Raw genomic sequence first — 11,893 nt, 5'->3', positions numbered from 1 at the left:
GTTCAAAAAAATTTACAAAATTTTCAGATTCCTTGTCACATCGAATCTTGCGGCACATGCATAGAGCATTAAATATAGATAAAAAATAACTAATTGCACAGTTTACCTGTAATTTGTGAGACGAATCTTTTGAGCCTAGTTAGTCCATGATTAGTTAATATTTGTCAAATACAAATGAAAGTGTTATAGTAACCATTTTGCAAATTTTTTCGGAACTAAACAACGCCTAGATATTGCCATGCTATTTGACGCAATATGTTCCTAGGAGTAGGATCCCATTTTGCAATTTGTTCCCTCTTTGGGTCATTCTCAACCTAGAGTCATTTGGTCTTCACTTCTTCGGTTACAATTCTTGAGGCATCAAACTCTTGCCTGCTATTTTTGTTTTCTCTACTGTTCTTCCTCAAACGAGATTTCGTTATCGTCGGGATGCATTCCGTTCCCTCTACAACATGTAGGATTGGAGTGGAGTGGACTACTAGACTGCATCGCATATATATATATATATATATATATATATATATATATATATATATATATATATACACACACACACACATCATATAGCACATCCGTGGGCGCCTGACGGTTGTATCGTTTGCCATCACTCGGTTGGTCAGAACAGTAGTAGATGTGCTTCCCTATTCGCTGGATTGTTTATGTAGATGTAGCTGGTATTGATGCTAATTTGATACAAGAGAAAAATATTATTCCGTGGCTAGAAAAGTATGGCTAATTTTGGCTAATAAGTCCCGCAAGCGCCTCTAATCTCTGCTCAGCCTTTTTCGAGTTTGGACAAACCCCGTGTCTTGCGAGATGCACGCGCTGACAAACTTATGTTGAAGTTGAATTTTCGACCTTACGTGTAACAGTTAGCCTTCCTTCGTGATACGTTTGTGGGTTGGGATCTCTTTGATAGGGATACAGCCCTACTCGGTCAGTCTCAGCAATTAGAGTAGTAACTGGTAACAGTTGTTGACGGTGCTCACATGTTCACTGTGTTTAATTACCAAAGAAGCAAAAATGATCATTGTGCTAGTGTGCTATGAGACGACGAGACACGCTAGAGGAGGAGTCGGTCTGGTAGTGCGTGCTATGATTATGACACCTCTGCCAAATCTTGCTCAAAGAAAGGATACGGGTCTACTCCAGTCTTAGCTTGTTCGCTTGATTAAAGTCATAAGTCATGATTAAAAATATTATTTATTTATTTATTATGATAAAAAATATTATTGAATAACGGTCAGATTAGACAGATAAACTCAAATCAACATACTCGTCATTTATAAAAACAATGACATGGATGGGAGCCTCCAAGCTTATGCTTATCTCTTCGGAACGTATATCACAAACGGAAAGACTTCAGCTAGCTGCATCGCTGTGACTGTGACCGCGGCGACGAGGAAGATCGTGGCATGTGGTCATGTGGACCTGGACCTGGAAGCGTATGCGGACGGATGATGATATGGTGTTGTTGTTGTTGTGTGCCAACTGCCAACCAAGTGTTGCTGCCCCTTCGTTCTGTCCGGCTCTTCAGACTGCTGTCCGGGTGGTAGACTGCTAGTGGTGCGCCAACTGGACCCGCTTCTACCGAGAACGACGCGAAATATTTTCCTGACTTCGACGATCTAGTTTAAGTGCTCTTAGATATTTTGCTCTGACGGTGACATGCTCTTATGCCTTGTTTAGTTGAAGAGGTGAAATTTTTTTTTTGGTACTATAGCATTTTTGTTTTTATTTACCAATTATTATCCAATCATAGATTAATTAGACTCAAAAGATTCGTCTCGTAAATTACAAACAAACTGTGTAATTAATTATTTTTTTTATCTATATTTAATGTTTCATGCATGTGCCATAATATTTGATGTGACGATAAATTTTGAAAATTTTTTATGTTTTAGGGGGTGAACTAAATAAGGCCTTAAAGATTGACACAGATTAAGGTCTGGAAGAGTGACAGACAACAGATCCGAAAACTATACGCTCAACTGAAAGGATCATCTAGTCCTGCTCAAAAAGTTGCTGGGGGAACAGACCCATTAGGCCAGGCGTGAAAAAGGAGAGGTAGTCATGGAGTTGCAGCAGCACACTGGACAAGACATGCATGGTGGCTTATTGTCATCCCAATTCTAAACGGTGAAGCTCGTATGCACAGCGGCAGAAGCTCATATGTTGGCTACTGTTGCAGGCTTTGAGCTAGTGCCGTAGCGACGATCGGTGCTGATCTGATCGCGAGGGCAAACCGCAAGCGGAAAAAGAGTGTAGTAGTAGGTGAGAAAACCGGATTCCCCTTTTTTATTCAACTTTATTATAATAAAGCATATACTGTCAATGACAAGGCTGATTATTTGTAGTGGCTTTAGGTTGGTGGAGGATGACGCTGTGAGATGCATTGATGGTGATATCACAGTATTCTTTGGTCTATGTCTCTGATGAAGCATCATGCCAATCACAGTAACACTAGCACTTTTGGGAGTTGGGCGTTAGGTGTGAACTGTGAGTGCGAGGTGAAGACAGCAAACCTACCATCAGGCATCGGTAGTTCAAGCACTGATCAGATTGCCACCAAGGTAGTACGACTTTCGTCGTGTCCTAAGGTGACTTTTTCGTCGCGTGACATAAGCAATAATTTATGAAACATGTATTATTATAAAATATAAGTTAATGAAGAATCTAATAATATTTATTTAATATCATAATTTTATTTTATTATATAAATTTGGCTAAAATTAAAATATTTTAACTCTCCAAGAAAATTGAAGTGACTATAGGATAGAGTATACATTATAACTCTTATAAAGCAAAACCTACTAGTTATTTCTTTTGACATACAAGACGTCTACCTCAACAGTTCACTATCATTCAGTACTAGCAATTTCTCTTGATATGCAAGGTGTGCACCTCACCAGTCCACCGTCATTTACAATTAAAGTTTACTAACACACGAATTATGATATTCACATCAGCAAGACATATCATTCAATATGGATAAAATCAACACGATTATGCTAATAAATCTATATATATTATATCATGTTCTTATATTACTAATATTGTACATATAGATTTCTCCTTTATATATATATGCGGCAACACGCGAAAAATCCTTCTAAATTAGATAAGTAGAAGAGTCAACCATATATTTAATAGGCATGAGTTATTAAGTCTCAATGCATAGTTTTATGGCACAGTTACCAAGACTATAAAGCCATATGAGTTTCATAGGGATGAAATTCCTCTCTCATCTGATAAAACTCCTTCATTTAATGATCCCGTTAAGTCAACAATTTTGCTTATGTGGTACCCTATTTAATGTGTATGACACTCTCATAAAACATGCATTTAGGCTGGCCTTATAATCTCACGATGTCTATTTCAAAAGCAGTCAGGAAGAGACCCACAGAAACTAGGGACCCACGGACGAAGCACGCACACATCTTTCAATTTGGTCAAACTGGTGGAATCCTACGAGAGTCTACTTCTAGACACAAAGATGGAGGATCAATCTTTTCGGCTTATCCAAATGATTATAGTAAAAAAAAAAAAATCGGTCGCCACGGCACCACCTCAACAAAAGTCCAAAACCAAGCCATTTTTCTTGTCAAAAGAAAACCAAGCAATTTTGTTGAAAACTCAAACTATAAATCCATATGATACTTTGCTACGGTTCTTTTTTTTTTTTTACAATTACTTTGCTACGGTTCAACTACCATCTCCCCCACCATAATCGACGGCCCACGCGTACGTCCCCGATTCATACAGGTTGGCCCCACCTCCCGATCCTAAGCTGGGGCCCACGGGGAAAACTAGTTTACAAACGTATCCACTACCGACATGTGGGCCCGGAACATCCCCCTCTTGTTCTTTAAATCCGCTCGCAGACTCTCTTCCTTCTCTCTTCCCCTGCCTCTGCGGCTCTGCCTGCCATCTCTCTTCCTCCTTCCACAGGCGCCGCCGCAGGCCCCTTCCCGATCTCCGAGGCAAAGCTGCGACCCCGCCACCGCCGCCATGGCGTTCGAGAAGATCAAGGTCTCCAACCCCATCGTCGAGATGGACGGTGAGATCCCATCGCTTGCCGATAATAAACTACGTCGCGCTGCTGGATTTTTTAATTTAAAGCCGGGTTTTCGGGTCCGCCGAGATCTGTAGGATTGAACCCTCGGTGCTATCCTTGTGATCACTCTGATTTGTTTGGTTAAGGTTTAGTGGATGGGTTCGGTAAGACGCTAACGGAGGTTTCTGGCGAGGAACCTGTGTGTAATCTGTAGTCGAGTCGCCGCGGCGCATGTCAGCGGAAGCGCGGGAGGCGACTTCTCGCTGTTCGCCTCCCTGCCGTGACCCGTGAGACTGAATTCAGGCATGCAGACGGGTGCACGGATGATCTAACTACGGATGAAGGTGTAGAAAATTTATATGAAGTCTGCGTAAAATACAGGAGGAAAGTTTGACGAAATCTGCCTTAAATAGAGAAAAAAAAAAAGACGAAGTCTGCGTAAAATAGAGAAAAAAAGTGGTGTTTTAGATGTCAGCACTCACCGGTGCTTTCCTGGTGGCAGTGGCAGGTTCATGGACTTGTACTACAGTGACTGGTGGACTGCATCCGCGTATATGGTCGCGAAATTTTAGTTTAAATCACTGTTTCGTAATTTTTGAGTGGTGCAACACATCCCTAAATTATATATAGCTTCCGCCCCTACCTGGTAGTCGACTGGTAGTGGAACAGTTTTGGTGGATGTATAACCACTGGATCTCACTTGTATTTTTGGGTGCAATAAAAAGTCTTGCTCTGCGTTCGATCATTATTGTTGCTCTGCTTGTACTGACTGCCACATGTGCTGACTTCTCCATCTTTGAAGGAAAAGAAAAACAAGATAACGCTCATCCAAATAACCCATTTTAGTGATAAATTTGTAATGTTTTTTCTTTTCCAATGTGAAATGCACAAAGTTAAATTAATTTGCTTAAACACACTGTAGCTGATACCTTGTGCCATTGTCCTATTACAGGTGATGAGATGACCAGGGTATTCTGGCAGTCTATCAAGGACAAGGTAATCAATACTTCATGCGTTACCAGTCTTCTGATTAAACTGCACTGCTTGCTCCTATTTTTTTTCTATGTTTCCATTAGGCCAGATGATGACAATAGATTATTTTTGCAGCTTATTTTTCCATTTCTTGATCTGGACATCAAGTACTATGATTTGGGGATACTGCATCGGGATGCAACTGATGACAAGGTCACAGTGGAGGCTGCAGAGGCTACTCTCAAGTAAGAGTTTTTTTTAGGTATTTTGATTTTGAGTCTGATGCAAAGGGTTTGAATCACAAGATTCTTATGAATTTTGTTGAAATCAAGGTCATGCCATGTTATTCTACCATCTACCTGTGACTTTGTTGTTCCATATTACTCAGATCTAACCCAATGTTTTGCAGGTACAATGTGGCTATTAAGTGTGCGACCATCACTCCAGGTACATTTGATTCTTATGCGGATGAAATATGCACTCTTAATATTGTTGAAATACCTTTCTATGTAAGTTTATATATCTAACTACTTCAACATGTGACAGATGAAACTCGGGTTAAGGAGTTCAACCTGAAGCACATGTGGAAGAGCCCAAATGGCACAATTAGGAACATTATAAACGGTAAAGTGCTTTTGTAATTTGAATTTTGAATGCAATACTCATAGTTTGGTTGTTGAAGCTTCTCTTTCTGCTTGTTGCTTTTAGGCACTGTGTTCAGAGAGCCGATTATATGCAAAAATGTGCCAAGGCTTGTTCCAGGTATTTAACAAAAAAAGTGAAACTACTCTGCATTTTGATTGTAATAATGTTTTCCCTCTAAACTGAAATGTTTGTGAAATCAGGATGGACTAAGCCCATCTGCATTGGAAGGCATGCCTTCGGTGATCAGTACCGTGCTACTGATGCAGTTCTGAAGGGGCCTGGGAAGCTGAAGCTAGTTTTTGGTATGGACGTATGGTTGCCTACATCAGATCATTAAACTGAATTTCTTAACAGTTTTTTTCTTTCACAGATTCTCATTATGTCCTGTATGATTGCATTGTTTGTCATTCAGAGAGCTGATGTGAGCCAAAATTTGATCATCTATTTTTCTTGTTTCCTTTTCAATTGGTAGAGGGAAAAGAAGAACAGATTGATCTGGAGGTGTTCAACTTCACTGGTGCTGGAGGAGTTGCCTTGTCTATGTACAACACTGATGAGGTACTACATGTCTTGTCTTTAGTTACAACTTATGATGTAGTGTCTCAATTCTGAGTATTTTTCTGAACATCTTTTTAATTGCTATTGATAGTCAATTCGAGCTTTTGCCGAGGCTTCTATGACAACTGCTTATGAGAAGAAATGGCCACTCTACCTTAGCACCAAAAACACAATCCTGAAAAAATACGATGGCAGGTGCTTACATCTTTATATGCTCTTATTATCTGGTGCTTGTCTTATAGATAATTGGTCTTATTATATATGTGTGTGTGTTTGCATTGTGATATTTTGTGGTCTTGCAGGTTTAAGGACATTTTCCAGGAGGTCTATGAAGCTGGCTGGAAATCAAAATTTGAGGCTGCTGGAATATGGTGAATTTCCATCTTGTGTTGTTTGCTCAAATCTTCTAGAAAGTTCTCTCAGTGTTATCTTGTTGTCGAATCTGGCAGGTATGAGCATCGTCTTATTGATGACATGGTTGCGTATGCGCTTAAGAGTGAAGGAGGCTATGTGTGGGCTTGCAAGAATTACGATGGAGATGTGCAGAGTGATTTCTTAGCTCAAGGTAATAAAATACAAACTTCTAAATCCATGCGTAGAACATGCTCAATAATATTTTTTCCCCTTGCATGATAATCAACAAGGCTAAAATGCATTCTATTTAATTCAACCTATATACCAATGCAGGTTTTGGCTCTTTGGGTTTGATGACATCAGTGTTGGTATGTATCTTTTGATTTCTAGTTTACTTTCTTGATTAGATGTCATAATTATAAAAAGAAAAAGAACCTTATTTTTTGTTGAATTAGTGTCATACCTGGGAATGTATCTTCAGAGATCCATGCTTTACATTATCATAAATATACACAATGATGTCAATCCGTTCTGTATATAGGTGTGCCCTGATGGAAAAACCATTGAAGCTGAAGCTGCCCACGGCACAGTTACCCGTCATTTCCGTGTTCACCAGAAAGGAGGTGAAACCAGTACGAACAGCATTGCTTCAATCTTTGCATGGACAAGAGGACTTGCACACAGGTACAACTTCTACTTGCTTTGGGGCAAGCCTTTCACGCTTACAACCTTCTGTAATATAGGCGGTGGGAGTCAGTCTTTGTTCAGTTATATAACATTGGTGTGTAACAACTAAGAACATCATCCTACTTTCACCAAAATAGCGAGCTAATGCAATGTATCAGCTTGAGGTGAATTACCATTCTTGGAGTTGGACCTAGGTTTTTGTGGCTGATTCACTTTGGTACTCCTTTATTTCTGCACCACAGGGCAAAGCTGGATGACAATGCTAGGCTACTCGACTTCGCTCTCAAACTCGAGGCTGCTTGCGTCGGAACTGTGGAGTCTGGGAAGATGACTAAAGATCTTGCACTTCTTGTTCATGGGTCCGCCAGGTATGCTATGCTTCGCAGTTTTGGTCATCTAGTTCTACTAAATCATATTTCTCGCACGATCTTTTCTCAGTGCCTGATCAGCATCTGACCTTTTCTTAATTTGCAGCGTCACAAGAAGCCATTACCTGAACACTGAAGAGTTCATCGATGCAGTTGCTACTGAGCTCCGATCAAGATTGGGAGCCAATTGAGCTTACAAGAAACTTTGTGCATGGCGACTTGAATGCTTCATCACCGATCTGCTCCAGTCATTTCTGTTACATTGGTACTGCCAGTCATGCTTCCGTGATGAATTGAATGTGCGTCATCGCAATGCAATTTCGATCGAAGCTGATTAAAGATGATGGTGTCACGTGAGCGCCCATAATAAAGGATATATAGAACAACTGTGGCAGATGATTAAAATACTTTTATGTTTGCTAAGTTCAGTCATTCCCTGGGTATTTTCTTGTTTTCTCCTTTTCTGTAGTTCACAAATCACGCAGTTCGTTCGGTTTGGTTTGCCCATTCCGTAGTTCGCCGATAACCGTATGCACTCGGTTTTTCCATCATCATCAAGTAAACAGATGCCTTCCGTTAAAAAAAAAACCCAAAAAACTATGTATATGCTAACTCTTTCGATGTTACCGTTTTGGCCCACAAATGGAGATGACGTCACCCGTGTTTGTTGTCCTTCAATAGTAGTGGTTCTACGAAACTCGTGCCTGGGGAAGCTTTGAACAAAGAGCGAGAGAGATGAAGCATTAAATATTGCGAAGCAAAATAAGGCTTAAAAACTTTATAAAATTCTCCGTCACATTGAATCTTTCAGCACATACATAGAGCATTAAATATAGTTGAAAACAAAAATTAATTATACAGTTTGTCTGTAAATCGCGAGATGAATTTTTGAGTCTAGTTAGTCTACGATTGGACAATAATTGTCAAATAAAAACAAAAGTACTAAAGTATCCAAACAAAAAAATTAGAGACTAAACAAGGCCTAATTATAAACAAACGGCACTATCAAGGCCTTGTGGGCTTGCTCTGAAGAGGATACCGCATAGCGCGGGATCACTGGCAGTGGCATGGCAGGTGTGGTCGTGCCTCTTCAGTCTTCACTCTTCGGGGGACGCCGGCCACTCTTTTCAGACGGCCAGGTGTGGTTGTGGTCGGTACGTCGTGTTTATCCTCCCCGCACACCCGGCGGGGCAAGCTAGCCTGCTACGGCGTCTCCTGCGTGAGCTGCACACGGCAGCGCGCGGACACGAGTCCGCTCCCAATTCCATGTGTCCCAGGACGCCGCTCCCGTCGCACCACGTCCCCAGCCCACGCGCCGCGTGGACGCTCCCACGCCGCAGCTCAGCTAACAGCTATATACACGACGACTTGCTTCCCATTTCAGCAGCACAAGTGACGCGCCAACGGAGAGGAGAGACGACCCCTCAAGACGAGCAAGGCACGAGCGAGCGAGCGAGGGTAAAGACCACACACACTAGCGCAGCGCGCAGGCAGGCAGAAGCAGAGAACAATGTCGGGAGCACAGGGCGCGCACCCGGTGGGGCAGACGACGCCGACGACGTACGAGTCGGTGGGCGGCGGGGAGAACCGCACGCGCACGGACCTGCGGTCGCGGGAGGACCAGGGCGCCATCCAGATCGAGAAGGTGCAGGACAAGGTCGACGACGCCGCGGGCCGTGGAGTGGACCACCGCACCTTCGGCGCCAAGAAGGAGCGCCCCGACGACAGCGCCGATGCCGGGGCAACCGGCACCGGCGGCACTGCCGCGTGATTGTGCTGGGCGACGGCGATGGTTTGTGTGCGGCACCGTACGTGTGCGTGCTTTTGTGTGCGCTGCTTGGCTGCTCTGTCTACGCGCGCGTGGACTGTGAAGCCAACCAGCCAGTGGTAGTGTAACTGTGTAAGATAGATTGCAATAAAGTAAAAGGACCGTCTGATCTGAATCCTATACATAGGCCTTGTTTAGTTTATAAAAATTTTCAAAATTTTTCGTTACATTGAAATTTTTCATGGAGTATGCATTCATGGAGTATTAAATAGATAAAAATAAAAACTAATTGTACAGTTTATCTATAATTTGTGAGATAATCTTTTAAGTCTAATTATTTCGTGATTGGACAATGTTTTCAGAATTTTTGCGAACTAAACAAGGCCTTAGGCTCTGGTCGGTTCCAGCTGCTGTATTTTCCCATATATATAGTGGGGTTTGATTCCTCAGGTACAGAAACTGACACGCCAATCAAGAGGCTAAGCAAACTCCATCGATCCCGCATTATTGCCCGGTAGCTACTGTGTAGTAATTAACAATCAGGCCGGCCGGATGGCGTCGGAGAAGAGCAGGATCCTGGTGGTCGGCGGGACGGGGTACCTGGGCAGGCATGTCGTGGCGGCGAGCGCGAGGCTCGGCCACCCCACCTTGGCGCTGGTCAGGGACACCGCCCCCTCCGACCCGGCCAAGGCGGCGCTGCTCAAGAGCTTCCAGGACACCGGCGTGACGCTCCTCAAGGGCGACCTGTACGACCAGGCTAGCCTGGCGAGCGCCGTCAAGGCTGCCGACGTGGTCATCTCCACGCTCGGGAAGATGCAGATCGCCGACCAGGCAAGGCTCATCGATGCCATCAAGGAGGCCGGCAACGTCAAGGTCCGTCGTGTCCTGTTTCTTCCCCTTGCTGCACTGGAAGCAAAGCAAGAGCGCGTACTGCATGCTGACACATCTAGCTAATCTGCTTCGTTCGGTCCTGCGCATCGCATGCATGCGCGCAGCGGTTCTTCCCGTCGGAGTTCGGCCTGGACGTGGACCGCACGGGCATCGTGGAGCCGGGCAAGTCCGTCCTAAGCGGCAAGGTGGGCATCCGCCGGGCCACCGAGGCCGCGGGCATCCCCTACACCTACGCCGTGGCCGGCTACTTCGCGGGCTACGGGCTCCCCAACATCGGGCAGCTCCTCGCCCCCGGCCCGCCCACGGACGAGGCAGTCGTCCTCGGCGACGGCGACACCAAGGTGGTGTTCGTCGACGAGGCGGACATCGGGACCTACACGGTGCTGGCAGCCGGCGACCCGCGCGCCGAGAACAAGACGCTGTACATCAAGCCGCCGTCCAACACGCTGTCGCACAACCAGCTGCTCTCGCTGTGGGAGAGGAAGACCGGCAAGACGTTCCGGCGGGAGTACGTGCCCGAGGAAGCCGTGCTCAAGCAGATCCAAGGTTTGCTTTGCTTTGCTTTTGGATATGAATATATGATCCATTGCAGTAGAGTATTGCACAGGTTTTAACATTGTCGGATCCATGTGCAGAGTCGCCGATCCCGCTGAGCATCATCCTGGCGATCGGGCACGCGGGGTACGTGCGTGGGGAGCAGGCCGGCTTCGAGATCGACCCGGCCATGGGGGTGGACGCCAGCGAGCTGTACCCGGACGTCAAGTACACCACCGTCGATGAGTACCTCAACCGCTTCGTCTGATTGTCTCAACAGGCCGGACGTCGCCCGTGGCCCGCAATGTTTGGTGTGGACGGCATAACTAATTGTGTGATTCCTTAGCTAGCTACTGCTAGTCGCTAGCGACGACGTGACTACCTAAGCATCATTTGTCCCGCCATGAGTGATAGACGTGTCTGATGGATCTAGCGTGCCTACTTGTTTTGTACTGGTCTCATCTTTTCAATTATACGCTAATAATAACCAGGGGCCAGTTGGTGAGGCTCCGGGTGCTGCGGCTCCGGCTCTAGGAGTATGTGGATCACTATTGGATAGCGGAAGTCCTAGCTGGATGTCCGGCTTTATTAGGGGTGCCTCCGGACACACCTCGGTCCGTCCGAGTGTATGACTCCTCACCTCACGAAACCGTGCTCGCTCCTCGCACAAAACAATACGACTCATTTTGATGTGATCAAAACAACAGAGCACCTAGCACCTTAGGTCCGTTCGACTCGGGTGTCACTCGCCAGTCAGGGCGGATCATCCCGCGCTCGCACGCAACCCGACCTCCCGCATCCTGCCATGCCACCTGCTCTCTACCATCCTGTTGCGCCGCACATCCCCTTGCCGCACCCCGCTAGGTGCGTTGCATCTTCACCACTCCCCCATAAAAAGTATTACTTGTTCGCAACATCAGAACAAAAAATCTACTACAGCATCATAACGAAGCGACTACAACAAATAGAACAAAGCTACTGCAATGCGAGATGTAAGATTAGAAAAAAAAACTAATTCAACAAAGAAATATCACTTGTTGCAACACCAGAACATGGCTA

At 44.7% G+C, this 11,893-nt stretch overlaps 3 protein-coding genes across 3 annotated transcripts; all 3 read left to right on the top strand.

Annotated features, from left to right (window-relative positions):
* Positions 3,823–8,167, top strand: LOC110433864 (cytosolic isocitrate dehydrogenase [NADP]-like). Its single transcript, XM_021456739.1, has 15 exons — positions 3,823–4,060; positions 5,010–5,053; positions 5,165–5,274; positions 5,439–5,476; positions 5,576–5,653; positions 5,738–5,791; positions 5,875–5,976; positions 6,147–6,232; positions 6,324–6,427; positions 6,535–6,603; positions 6,682–6,797; positions 6,920–6,954; positions 7,128–7,270; positions 7,516–7,641; positions 7,748–8,167. The coding sequence occupies exons 1-15, from the start codon at positions 3,838–3,840 to the stop codon at positions 7,830–7,832; spliced, it is 1,413 nt and encodes a 470-aa protein (XP_021312414.1). The 5' UTR covers positions 3,823–3,837; the 3' UTR covers positions 7,833–8,167.
* LOC8054965 lies at positions 8,975–9,638 on the top strand. The gene has a single exon (XM_002458200.2). It carries the CDS (start codon positions 9,152–9,154, stop codon positions 9,410–9,412), a length of 261 nt encoding a protein of 86 aa, XP_002458245.1. The 5' UTR covers positions 8,975–9,151; the 3' UTR covers positions 9,413–9,638.
* LOC8058257 (isoflavone reductase homolog IRL) lies at positions 9,794–11,404 on the top strand. The gene is made up of 3 exons (XM_021456740.1): positions 9,794–10,282; positions 10,405–10,846; positions 10,936–11,404. Exons 1-3 carry the CDS (start codon positions 9,962–9,964, stop codon positions 11,100–11,102), a joined length of 930 nt encoding a protein of 309 aa, XP_021312415.1. The 5' UTR covers positions 9,794–9,961; the 3' UTR covers positions 11,103–11,404.

This window comes from Sorghum bicolor, chromosome 3 (assembly GCF_000003195.3).
Source record: "Sorghum bicolor cultivar BTx623 chromosome 3, Sorghum_bicolor_NCBIv3, whole genome shotgun sequence".
NCBI classification, from domain to species: domain Eukaryota; kingdom Viridiplantae; phylum Streptophyta; class Magnoliopsida; order Poales; family Poaceae; genus Sorghum; species Sorghum bicolor.
The sequence above is the reverse complement of the archived record's forward strand: the minus strand, read 5'-3'. Positions and strand labels throughout refer to the sequence as shown.